We start from the raw sequence: 13,884 nt of genomic DNA, 5'->3' as shown, positions 1-13,884 counted from the left end.
CTTGCAACTAGGATTGTGTCAGTGTGGTTTGTTTTCATTTAAATAAATGTATGACTGCCTATGTAATAAGTGATAATTTAATAAAGATGTGTCTTGTTTAAAAAAAACTTGGCTTTGGTAGACTTTATTTGTCCTCTTAGTTGTTTGTTTAGCTTGACGAGAGTGGTTTTATCCTGCTGGGTGCTGCACCTCCTAATTTACCTTGATTTTCTTCCTTTTGTGATACAGCCTACTGATGCTGTGATTCCACCAGGTCACTTGTTTTTTTGAGTTAGTTCTGTACTTCTTCCTGGTGGGTACAGCTGCCTCTTGCAGCTATGAACATGCTTGTACAGGATTTCTGTGAACAGTTCTGCTTAGGCAGCAGTGTTCTTAGGGTTTGGGTCCATGTTCAGCTACCGAATTTGAAAAACAGCGAACTGTGAAACACCGAACAGAAAAGAGCGAATGGGACAATCAGCGAACTAAAGCAGCATCGAAAAAAATCTACATTGAATGGCCAGAGTTGACCAACAACCAGGAAGTAATGCAATATGTAAGGTAAGTGAAGGGAAACCTTTTAAAATTTCCCTTTCCCCAATGTAGTGCGATCTTGGAGTTGGTATATATAGTTGGGGGGGTGAGGGGGGGGTGTAGCCCCCAACCTTGGGTGGTTGTGTGCGTGATGTTGACCAACTATGGCCATTCAATAGCATTTCTTTTGATGATTTTTTTTAGTTCACTGAGTGTCCCATTCATTGTTCACTTTTCAGTGCTCTGCAGTTCACTTTTTTTTTAATTCAGTAACCAAACATAGACCCTCAGGGTTTATGGGGGCTTGGAATTTTGCCAGATTATCACTTAATAGTAGGAAGTTAGCTTTAGAGTAGCTACTGTATATTACAGTGTTAGCTGGCATTCTAGGTTTTATTTTTACTTCAGAGGAGATCATTTTGTAGCCTGACCTTACCAGAGAAGACATTACATTAGGGGGTGTGCAGCAGTCTCCCATATTAGTGAGGACCAGATCTAGTATGGTTGCATCGCTTGTTGGTGTAGTGACAGTCTGGTCCAGAAGTAATCTCTGTGCCTGTACATTTGATGTTCTATATGATTCCCAGTTAATAGTGGGGTAATTAAAGTTGCCCATGAATGTGGTATTGGGTTGGATGGTGAGTGTTTCCAATAAGTTTAAATACATGGTATGGGTTTCCTAGGTCATAGAGGGAGACCTATAGCTTGCAATGAAGTGGTATTGGACTTTTCCTATGATGATTTGAACATGGAGAAGCTCAAGTGCATTGTTTTGTTTGACCAGCCTTGAGGTATATTTATTTTTGATGTAAATCGATACACCCCCACCTTTAGTCCCTGTCCGTGTAGTAGCTGGTCTAAATGTGCAGAAGGCATTATAACCTTGCACTGTTGATTTACTCTTCGCAGCTTTAAACCATGTCTCTGTGACTGCATAGACTTCAGCATTCTCTAGGGTGAAGAGAGCTTCTAGGGAGTGGAGTTTTTTGTTTAGATCCTAGCATTGAGCAGTAACACCTTTGGATTTTCTTGGTTTTGATTTGCTATGTTAAAAGTACTTTCAGTTTGGCATTGCTAAAAAGGCATTATGGCGGTGGACAAGTTTTAGCTAATATTTGCAAGCCTAGAAAGGAGAAGTGCAGACCATCCCTGACAAAACAGCATGGTCCATAGGCCATCTCCTTCCATGCTGACAAATATTGCACCCCCTTAAAATGACACCAGAAATTAAGCCAATTATTTTGTTCTTATTGTGGCATCATCCTTGGAGAAGGTAAAATACTGCTCAATGCTAGGCTGATACCAGCCTGAGGCACATATTCTGAGAGCTTCATGATGTCTCTCTTCATATAGTCTAAGGTGGTATGTCTCAGGTCATTTACACCCGTATGGACTATGAATGAGCCATACTGGTCCTTGTGGTCCAGTGACCCAAGGGTGTGCAGAATTTGGCAGATCCTGGCCCCTGATAAGCAACTGACTGTGACTTTCTCCTTACTCACTCTGGTGAGAGGGACATCAATGTGTCTCACAATGGAGTCTCTAATGACTAGAATGTTGGATTCTGTTGTGGCTTGTCTTATGGGCTTGGACATAGAGACTCCATGAGATGTGGCTGCATGTCTTGATGTGGGTGTTGTTTTGAAAGAGTTTGTCTGGGGTTGCTGAGGGTGTTTATGTGTTCTTCATCTAGGAGGCTTTTGGAGTTTAAGAACATTACATTTAAGTGACTCAGTATATGTGGGTCTATGTGTGTGCTTTGAACTGTGTGTGATGGGTGAAGTCTATGTACTACTCACAATATTATTGACATTAGGAGTGCTTTTATGTGAGAGCTTTGGCTCCAGTGACATTGTGTAGTACCTCTAAATTTATAGTACTATAGCCACTCCCCCACTTTCTAGATCCTATCTGCTTTCATCTGGGATAATTCCTCCCACCCCCATTCTTCTACCTACATTTTAATAGCATCTATTAGCTTTCATCTGGCATTCTCTCATCCCCCTTCCAGTACCTTTACCTCACCACTCTATCTTCTGGTGTTGCATCACCAGGTAAAACAGTTCCTTAACTCACTAGCTGAATCACAGATAATGATATACTCCTCTTTACTACCCCTCTTGTTCGCACCATACCTCCTTACCTTGTATGAAAATCAGTTTCTCATGGGATTTTGGGTCCCGAAAGGCCATACTATCACCCCAGCTGTAAATCCTCCCACCTTCAACCATACTTACAGTACCAGGTCCTATCCAACATCTTGTTCAGTCTATCAACATCTCAACCCCAGGCACATTAGCTCAAGATCCAAACACTACCACAAACTAATAAACAAAATCCTGAAGTTCATCACCAAGTATAGACTTAACCTAATACTTGGTGGTGATATTCACCCCAACCCTGGCCCACCCACTTCAGATACACATACCCCCTCTACTTGCAATATAAGCTACAAACCTACAATTAATAGGCCAACTAACTCTCTCCTAGTCTGTCTTCTCAATATTAGAAGCATTAATAACAAGGTACATGAATTGCATGCACATCTGGATGTCCACTCCCCTGAGATTCTCTGTTTATCTGAAACCTGGTTAAAACCTAACACTACAGACAATGAAGTGTTACCACCTGGGTACAACATACACAGGTTGGATTGTGCTTTGAGGAAGGGGGGTGGGGTAGCTGTACTCTATAAATCCGAGTTGAATGTCACCATAGATGTAATACCACCTCAGATTAATAACTCAGAGTTTCTTACCACCAAATTGCAACTTAATAAAAATAAATGCATTAATATCATCTGTATGTACATTCCCCCAGGTAACAATATATCTACACTTGAAGATATCCTGCACTGGCTATCATGTTACTATCCCTAAGAAACCCTACTACTTGGAGACTTTAACATAGACTGGGGCACCTGTTCCTCAGAATCCCCAACCACCCATATTAACCTGCATGCATTTACACAAATCATATCCACCCCAAAGCATACTTGACTGGGTACTCATAAATAGTCACCCCCAACTGTACACCTCTGGTACCCTCCCTGATGGCCTAAGCGATCACCTTCTCACATATGCAATTAAGCACAAAGCCATTAATTCCCAACAACCCTTACTCAGAAAGGTTAGAAACAATAAAAACTTTAACCCTGCCAAATTCCAACAAGAACCAAACTCATGTAATTGGTCTATTCTAAAACACCTCCCCTTAGAGGAAGCAGTAGCATACTTTAACAACAAATTCCTTGAGATCCTTGATTTGCATGCACCTGTTCATTCAAAGAGAACAAAGGCAAAAACTGTGTCATGGCTTTCTAAAGAGTCTAAACTCAAACTTACCCTTAGAAACAAAGTATGGGATTTATGGCGTTCTTCTAAAGACCCCCCAAGATCAAATTAAATACAGGCAATCCAGGAACGAAACTAAAAAATCTATTTTACAAGACAAAAAACAATACTGCTGTAATTTACAGACAGTAAATCAAAATAACCCTCAGAAGTTTTGGGAAGGTTTAAATAATCTACTACATCCTGTACAAACTTCAACCCCAATCCCTGCTGCTACTATTGATAAAAACCCTGAAGATGTTTCTGACAGTTTTAACTGATTCTTTACTGAGACAATTCAACCCCTAGCTAGCCAACTACCTCCTAGCTCCCCAGGTCCTAAAAGTAGCACCCCTAGAAACCTACTCACCTTCAGCTTCCAACCAGTCGCCACTTCACTTATCCATACCTTGATCAAAAAATTAAAACCCACTACACTTTCTGCTGATCAACTCCCTGCCGAGTACCTACAAAAATCAGCTGATGCTATTGCTTACCCCGTCTCAATACTAATCAATCGAACCATAGTAGAAGCTAAAATTCCCACCATCTGGAAAATATCCTGTGTAATCCCACTTCACAAAGGAGGCAGCTCTACTGAATTCTCCAATTATAGGCCAATAGCTATACTCTCTCCACTTGCAAAGATTATGGAAAAATGTATTCATAGACAACTCATGCACCACCTAATCCAGAATCACCTTATGACAGACATTCAGCATGGCTTCCGTCCTCATCACAGCACTACTTCAGCCCTCCTAGCCTTTGCCAACACCATAAACCATAATCGCAACAATAAATATATATCCTCAGCCGTCTTCTTGGATCTTTCCAAGGCATTCGATATAGCTGATCACCAACTTTTAATGCACACCCTGCAAACATTCTGTCTAGATACTAGAGCCCTTCAGTGGTTTCAATCTTACCTGAATGGTCGACAGCAGGCTGTCCTCTGGCAGAACAAACTCTCTAACCTTCTACCTAACACCCTTGGAATACCACAAGGCTCTATACTAGGGCCCTTGCTGTTCTCCATCTTCATTAACGACCTTTATACTGTCATCCCAAAAGTCAGCTGTATCCAATATGCTGATGACTCTACTCTGATTTGCTCGGCCACATCTCCAACAGAGTTATGGTCAGCTACCCAGACCACCTTTAATACAATAGAAAACTGGCTTTCTGAACGTTGTCTGATCCTAAATCCCAAAAAAACTAAAATGCTGTTATTTTCACCAACACGTAGGTCTACCGCTTTCACCTTTACCATAAATTCAAATTATGGCACAATAATCTGCCCTGACCCCACTACAAAACTATTAGGTGTTATCACAGATAATAATCTAAAATTCGACCTACATGTTAACCAAACTATCAAAACCATCAATAAAAAACTAGGGTCACTTTACAGAATAAAAGCCTTTCTAACCCCCTCCAGCTAAAATTGCCATAGCTTACTCTCACCTTCTTTTAACCCTTCTGTATGCATCCCCTCTACTCTCGAATTTAAACAAGACTGTCCTTAACAAACTCTCAATTTGCTGCAACCACATTGCCAGGTTTGCCACTGGGCTGCCTTTTAGAACACATCATTGCATCATTCTAAATCAGCTATGGTGGCTTGAACTACCCAGCCTAATCCAGTATAACCAACTGATTATGGCCTATAAAATCCTCTATAATCCAGACAATACTCCTGCACTTAAAAATATTATCACCCCTATAACAATCCCAGACTGCTTCGATCCTCTAACAAACTACTAATTCAGTCCAGCAAAATTAATAACACAGCCGGTGACTCTCTCTTTTGCAAACTTTGTAAGTAGATCTTGGAACTCTCTTACAGCTGATATTACCTTACTTTCCACCTTAGGTCAATTTAAAACTAGACTCAAACAACATTTGTCTCTTAACTGGCTATGTCAATGTATCAAGCCTGGCTAACTCTCTCTAGAATGTGTAAAAATCTGTTAACTATTTTACTGTGTAATTTAATTTAATCCTGATTTACGCACAGGATTAACTCTAACCTGTGGAACTTGTTTAACTTGCTTACTTATGTAATCTCTGTAAATAGTCTGTAATATGTAATGCTGGTATTATGTAATGCTATATCTGTTTACACTTGGAGCTTTTCTCTCCGGGCCTCTGCTGAAAATGGACATGCATCCAGTCGGACTATCCCAGTCAACAAATGTAAAATAACATAAAATATTTCTCACATATCACATCAGTTTGTTTGAGAATTAACTGGATGTCAGTAAGCATGAAGCAATGATGCCCATATCAACCAAGCTGATAATGGAGATAGTGGGAAAGTTCATATCCATGGCAACAGACCCTTTTTTATTAAGTAGACAGTAGGAGTGAGAATATAAAGTAATGCCAGGAGTATCTGGTTTGCAGCTCTGGGAGCAGTGTTTGTCACTGGAAACTAGTTGTTCTGTGTGCAAACTAAGTATTGGTGAAATGTCAATGGTGCTTTTACAGGAAAAATGTTAACAAAAGGTGGTTATACAGGGCACTGTCAAACACTTACGGAGAAAATAATAGGTAGTGCCTGATGATTTATGGGTAAAATTATTTAGGCAGATATTCAGAAGTTAGAAGCAAATCAAGCAGAACTTAGTGAAAGGAAAGAATTAGCTTGTCAATAATGATGAAATCAGGGCAGTCGCCTGAATGGTTAATGCCTTACTACTACTAGTGCTGGTCTTACAACAGCTTCACTCTGCTAGGATACAATGCTCCTTTACTTCTTTTCTCATCAGAAGCAAATCAGTAGCACCAATCCCAAGATGAGAAGCATGCCACAGCCTATCTGGTGATTCACAGTCTTGTCCCAGATGGTGTAAGGGTCTGTAGGCTTGTTGTAGCCTTTTCCTGGTAGAAGCCTGGAAAAACAACCAGACCAATCAGGAAGGTCAAGCTCAGACACTCACCTCTCAAACAGAAAGAGTCAGGAATCTATGCACTCTGCTTTTTCTCTCACCAGAAGCAAAATATAAGCACAAATTCCATATTGGCACTTATGACGCTGTTATTAGGCTTTCTGGTGATCAGCAATAACCAGTAAATAATATTCCTATGCTCCTTCTCTCACCAGGAGCAAAACAGAAGCACTAATCCCAAGATGACTACTGAGAGGCAAAATATAAGATCAACTGTAATTGGTGATCTTGGAGTAGATGTTGCAGATTTTAAAGGTAAGGTGGAAAAATGTGTTAATATCCTCAGAGCCACAGCATGCACTAAGCAGTTAGATGTGAAAGACGGGGTAACGTAAGCCTTAGCTATCTAAGTGGAGAGCCACTAATTTTAAAAGAGCAAGATAGATTGAAAGGGGTGGGCACTTTGTATTCTGATTCTGTGGAATACAGTAAGATGGCCAATAAATGTAAATAGCTGAAGGAAAGTGATTTCACAAAAAATGATAATGTTGTGTTCACTCACAATAGCCAATGAAAGAGGAGAGGGAAGGAGATATGTGGTCAAATTAACATAAGGGGCAGGTAACTAGAAAGACAGTTGAATTTAAAAACACAATTGCACCAGGGTGAGAGGGTGGGGATAAACTTAATGTGTGACTCACAAGAAATACATCTCTGGTCTCTTTCCTAGTTTAAATATGCAGTTAAAAGCAGAATACAAGCAAAACACAAAGTAAAGAAAATGAATCACAATATACAAAATAGAAGAAGGCAATAAAGCAACACAAAATACAAGAAAGCAAAAACAAATAAAAATTTTCCTCACAGCAAGTTGTGTCAGAATTTGGGTGAGCTTTTCTAGTAAACCCTAGAAGGATAAAATAGAGATTAGAGAGAGTGGGAGGGTTTCTATCTGATACGTTGAGTCTGAACGTTGGAAACAGGCAGGGGTGCCCTCTTCCCCCTTTATTTGTTTCATATTTAGAGCCACTGGCAAAGAAAATAAGGGATTCAGAAATTCAAAGATATAATTAATATGGTGTTCAAGAAAAGTTGGTTTTATTTGCAGATGATATCATTTTGTAGCTGATGGGACCAGAAAAGGGCATCTCCGTGTTGTGGAAATTGTGAGACAATTCCAGCTTTTGGGGGGATATAAAATTAATGAAGATAAGACAAAGGCTATAGCTATAAACTATGTATCTACACAAGAATTGGTTCAGCAATACCCATATTTATGGGGGCATGATAAAATTAAGTATTTAGGAGTATGGATTAAAGTGAATTCTGCTAGCAGATAAGTCTATGTGAGAAGACACTCAACAAAAGATAATACAATAACTGAAACTGGAAGCTCTTACCTATGGATATGGATAGCAAGATATGAACAGTAAAATGTCTTTGTTTAGTTTTATACACAGATCAGGCATATGTGTATTAAGCAGAGGAGAAGTTGTGGATAGTAATTAATAAAGGGCTGAAGGATTTTATTTTGGAGGGGAAGAGAGCAAGGGTGAAGTGGGATAAGTTGATACTCCCAACAGAACAAGGAAGTTTAGCATTACCTGATTTGAAGGGATATTTTAGTGCTATACAGTTAAGGCTCTTATACATAACACAAGCAGAAAGCTACAACTGAAAGTAGAAATGGATGATGATGAATCAGATGGGTAATTCAAGAAAAAAGGAAAGAAGTGGGATTTAGGATGCAGATCCCTAAGGAGTATAACAACAGTTATACAGAATATTATATTCCTAAAGTAGTAGAAAGTGTACTAAGAACTAAGCCAACATGAGAATGGAGAAAGGAGATTCTGCCTATAGGGGGTACAGAGAATAGGTAAGGGGGGCTGGAATTTACTGGAGAAAGGTGACAAAGAAACCAAGGTATTGGGAACAAACAGAGAGGGAATGATAATAGAATGGGAAGAGGCCAAGAAGACATTAGTTCAGCAGACTACTGATTGCCTTCATATCAGGGATTAATATCAGAGTATAGACAAAGAGAAAAGGATAGGAGGATGCTAAATGAAAGACCTGCACAGGCTGAGATTTTAAATGAATCTATAACAGAAGCTACTGTTAAAAAGGGATAATTAGTAGGGCATATACAATATTGCACAATAACTATAGAAATCAATCAGAAGATGTCAGAAAAGATTGGGAAGAGAGATTGGATATGCAATTCACAAAGAAACAATAGGAAGACATATGCCATGCCCCAGGATTGCCACTCCTCATTTCTTGATACACTGGAAAATATTAGGGTACAACCCAACACCCTAATAATAGGCGATTTCAACTACCCAACATTAACTGGGAAAACTACTCATGTACCAACTCTTTTGCTCAACGTTTTCTGGAATTCATAAATTCTAATGCCTTGGATCAACTTATCCACACCCTTACCAGGGGCAGCAATATCCTAGACCTGGTCATTATCAACATGGGCGACTGGTGTTCCAAACCAGAGGTCAATTCCTCTTTGGTCAGATCCGACCAGAAGCTAATCAACCTAGACATCCACATCCCGCCCCCATCCCCATTAGGGAAACCACCATACAAAAATTTCTCCAAAGCCAACTTCACACTTCTTAAGACAGAAGTGGCAAACTTCACAACACACATACAGATGGGCAATAGAGATACAACTGCTGAATCCTACACAAATGCACTTTATAAGCACTTACACAAGTGCATGGATTGTGCTATCCCTAACAGAAACAAGATGCTAGCCTCCGAAAAAAAGGAAGCCAATCTGGTGGTCCCCTGCCATAAGCAAACTCTACAACAGAAGAAAGAAACTGTTGCAAAAAAGAGTAAAATCCTATGATTGGAGGAACTCCCTGGTCAGCCTCAGTAAGAAGCTGAGATCCCTCATAAAATCCTCCAAAGCTAGTTATGAAAACAAAATCGCCACTGATTCCAAAGACAACCACAAAGCATTCTATAGCTATGTCAAGAATCTCAATGGCAACACTCAGATCTGCTCTGAGTTACAGCACAATGGCACTAAATATACAGAACTGACTGATATTGCCAACATCCTGGCAGATAGGTTCAGTGCTAACTTTACCCTCCCTCTCACCCCCTAAAGGGCCCATCTCCATACTGGAAGAATACAAAGTTCCTGTGGCTGCACAGGTAAAACCACACTCTCCAAAGCCAAGAACACAGCATCCATGGGACCTGACAACATCCCAGGCTGCGTTCTACATGAACTACAGAATGATCTGGCACCCCACCTAAGCACCATGTTCAATCATAGCCTCACCTCAGCCTTTGTGCCCACTGAATGGTGCACAGTGATGGTTATCTCACTCCACAAAGGGGGAGCCACCATGGACCCTGGGAACTACTGCCCCATTAGCCTAATGAGCCAGGTCTACAAGGCCATGGAACATATCATCATGGAACTTATAAACAAAGACATTGGTAATCTCCAGACTCTCGACCCCACCCAGTTCAGGTTTGTAAAAGGCAGATCATGTCTCCTAAACCTGACAGACTTCTTTGAAGCAGTCACCAAAGCCGTAGATGAGGGTAAGGTGGTTCACACAGCCTATCTAAATCTCGCCAAGGCTTTTAACACTATCCCCCACTCTGGAATTATAGATAAACTCACCAAACTAGGTATAAATCCCTTTTGTCACAAGATGGGTTGCCAATTGGCTCACTGACAGAATCCACACTGTGAACGTAGCAGACTCCAAATCCGACTTCAGACCAGTGACAAGTGGAGTACCACAGGGTTCAGTTCTGGGTCCTCTCCTGTTTGGTATCTACTTTTCTGAAGTACAGGCTAACACAGAAGGTCTTTGGCTAACAAAGTTCGCAGATGACTGCAAACTAGGAGCCATAATTGAAACTCCTAACAATGTGGACATCCTATAAAATGGCCTCACTGAGACAGATGCCTGGTGTCAAAGCCATGGCCTCAAGCTCAATGCCAAAAAGTGCATTGTCATCCCCTTTGGTAAAAACTTTGTACCCATGAGCTACCACATAGGTGGTAGTCTACTTAACACTGAAAGTGTGATAAGAGACCTTGGGACACAGGTGGACAGTAGTCTCTCCTTTGATAATCACTTCACCACAGTAGTCAAGAAATCTTTCTATGTGGCACATTTCATCACAAAAGGTTTCGCATCCAGGAAAAAAGAGGTCATTGTTCTCCTCTACTCATCACTCATTAGACCCATTATAGAGTACAGTGCCCCTTTTGGTATGTACCTCACAAGACATCTATAATAACTGGAAAGGCTGCAGAAATACCTCACAAAGAGGATTACCTCCTTCAAACAGATGCCCTACACCGACCTTCTCAAAAAAACTCCAGATTTACTCCGTAGCATATCGCCTACTCTGAGGTGATCTCTGCCTAACATATAAAGCTATGTTAAACCCAGAGCTGTTGGACATGCTACACCTAAAGAAATCCCAATCCCTCCAGGCTACACACTCTAGGGACCTAAACCTTTGTCACCACAATAAACAGAACATGCTGGAGGGATAGATTCCTGTCCCAGAGACTTCCCATACTCTGGAACAAACTACCTATCTATATCAAACAAAGCTCCTCATTAGCACTCTTCAAGAAAAATATTGATGATTGGATTGGAAATAGGAACTTCATCCTGGGAATCACCTCTGTGGCTCTGCTCGACAGGGGCACAGGAAAATAATTTTCTTGGGTGGCAAAAGCCAGGGTACCTTTGTACCTACCTACCTATGAACCTATGTAATGCTCTCAAATATGTGACAAAAATTACAATTTTTAGGATTGTTGCCTGGAAGTGTTTCCATAGATACTTTTATACCCCAAGCAAACTTCAAAGAATTTTTCTTCCGATAGATGGAGCATTTCTCCCCGGGCCTCCACTGAAAACAGGCTCTGTGGAACCTAGTTGGACTTTCCCCGTCAACAAATGTTAAATAAATAAATAAATAAATGTTTGAGGTGTAATGGGTACCTGGGAGCATATGCTCTTGAAGTGTAATGAGTTGGCAGACTGTAAAAGTTCCCTATAGACTACTCTGTCAGGAATACTGGACAAGCAAATGAAAGTAACTAAGGAAATTATTTTTTTAAGCGGGGATACATGATCTGAATTGTATAGACATAGTAAGGTCTTGTTAAGTTTAATTCTGGTGGCTGCTAAAAAACAATTGCTAAACAATGGAAATCAAAATCTAAACCAACTATACTTGAAGTTGTGGATATTGTAACTGAAATAAAACAACACTAAGTGGAATCCTTAGAAAAGGGTAGGAGTAAATTACATAAAAAATATAATTTGTGGGAACAATGCATGTAGAAAAATGTAGAAAAATGTTTTGGAGGAGGAAACGGGTTTAAAAGAAGACAGGAATTGAACAATTTATGTAATGTTTTAATTATATGATATATAACAATATATGTGATGTATAATGTTTAGCAATGTAAACTTGTTAATATGGTTTGATTATTTTTATATAAATGTAAGTTAGCCTATGTCACAAGTGATAATTCAATAAAGGTGTTTAAAAAACTCAGTATGGCAGCTAATAAATTTGCAAGAGGACAGCACTGCTATCTGCATTACTTACTCTGTTTTTACAGGTAACCTGTTCAGGGTTGCTGCTGTGTCCTGTCACATAGATGTACTTCAGTAGCATTCACTGCTGCAGTTCCTGACATGAGCTTGTGTCAGTAATGAAGATGTTTGAATGGCATCGGCATGCTTTGCTAGGCTATAGCCACAATGGTAAAGATTGTGTGTCTACAGTGTGTACTTATCCAGTATATCTCACTGCTAACCATTCCATGTAAATGGTTGTTCCCTCTTACTGTGTCATTCTGCATCCTTACTAGCGAACAGACTAGTTGACATCTGCCTTCTATGATGTCAAGTGTTATATATCAGGAGTCCTTGAAGAGAGGGGCCCCTTGTGGCCATTGTTTTTGAAAATGTGCTTTTTATATGATAATCTACACTGGCTGTACACTTCACAGAAGATTAGCAGATCGGCATTCTTTCTTATGTTACTCACAACAGATAAGCAATTTAATCATACACTGCTACAACATGGGACACAGGCAGACTACTACTGTCCTATCAAATGTACATATCATGGAAACTTCAAAATGTGTACAGTACATTAATATAGTGTTCACTACTTCCTCTATATTAAATTCATTTTTCTGCAAGCTTTCTAAAACATGAATTAATCTGTTCTGTCCTTTTCTTATTATGCAGAACCCAGCATCCTATTGACTTTCCTGAGTGGTGTGAAGCTCAGTTCAATCAGCAGAGTTGTCAGATCTATGTAGTCCAAAAAGCCAACCCAAGTCTCCCTTGTGTGTATTGGGCAGACCATCAGCACAAATCCACCTGGACTAAGGACCAGCCTTTCAATAAACTCTATGAACCACATCTCAATATCTAGGAGGACGTCACCCTAACAGACATTACAAAAACAATATAACACAGCCCATGTATTACATATGCATAGTTAAAGCTTTGCTTTAGAAGCTATATACAGTTGTAATAAAATTTGCTTTAATAATTGTATTCTGAAATAAAGACCTTTATTCTACTAAACTATGGTGATGTTTTCATTTGAATAATACTGTTATTGTGTGCACAAGGCTGTGCAGAAATGAATTGTGTAGTGTTTCAAAATGCAGTACATGTACACAACCCTCATGTAATGGGGAGCCCATGAGCACCGTCTCTTTAATAAAACAAAATGTTAGAAAAAGAAGCACCACCATGCAATGGCAGTATTGACAAAAAAAATACTTTTTTTTCAGTAATACCATTGTATAAGAGTTAAACACCTTTGAAAGAGATATGGGTAAATTATATCTTACCCATTAAGGCATTTAGTTCTGTCAAGGAGGCTATATTATCATGACCATACAATTCCACAAAGGTAACATTTAAACTACTCACATCCCTGTTATGATATGCTACAATGTTATATTACTGACTGATGTTGTGAGGTAAAGTGAGAAACTAACTTTGAAGGGTAATAGCTCTTATTACTGACCGAGGGTTCCAAGTACTCCAAAACAGTTCTGTATGCACTGCACAGATCTGCTTTCAAAGGCAACAGTTCATTTT

The 13,884-nt window shown here is 39.7% G+C and overlaps 1 protein-coding gene across 1 annotated transcript in view; it reads left to right on the top strand.

The window, feature by feature from the left end:
• Positions 1 to 13,245, top strand: part of LOC122815109 (microseminoprotein, prostate associated) — a 97,775-nt gene extending 84,530 nt beyond the window's left edge. Inside the window, exon 3 of the mRNA XM_044087355.1 lies at positions 13,015 to 13,245. Coding sequence (XP_043943290.1) covers positions 13,015 to 13,204 — 190 coding nt within the window. The 3' untranslated portion in view covers positions 13,205 to 13,245. The remainder of the gene's footprint in view (positions 1 to 13,014) is intronic.
• Positions 13,246 to 13,884: the final 639 nt, after the last annotated feature.

Source organism: Protopterus annectens, chromosome 1.part1 (genome assembly GCF_019279795.1).
Source record: "Protopterus annectens isolate FY-2018-M chromosome 1.part1, PAN1.0, whole genome shotgun sequence".
In the NCBI taxonomy this organism is placed as follows: domain Eukaryota; kingdom Metazoa; phylum Chordata; order Ceratodontiformes; family Protopteridae; genus Protopterus; species Protopterus annectens.
Note: the sequence above shows the minus strand (reverse complement) of the source record. Positions and strands in the feature narration are given on the sequence as shown.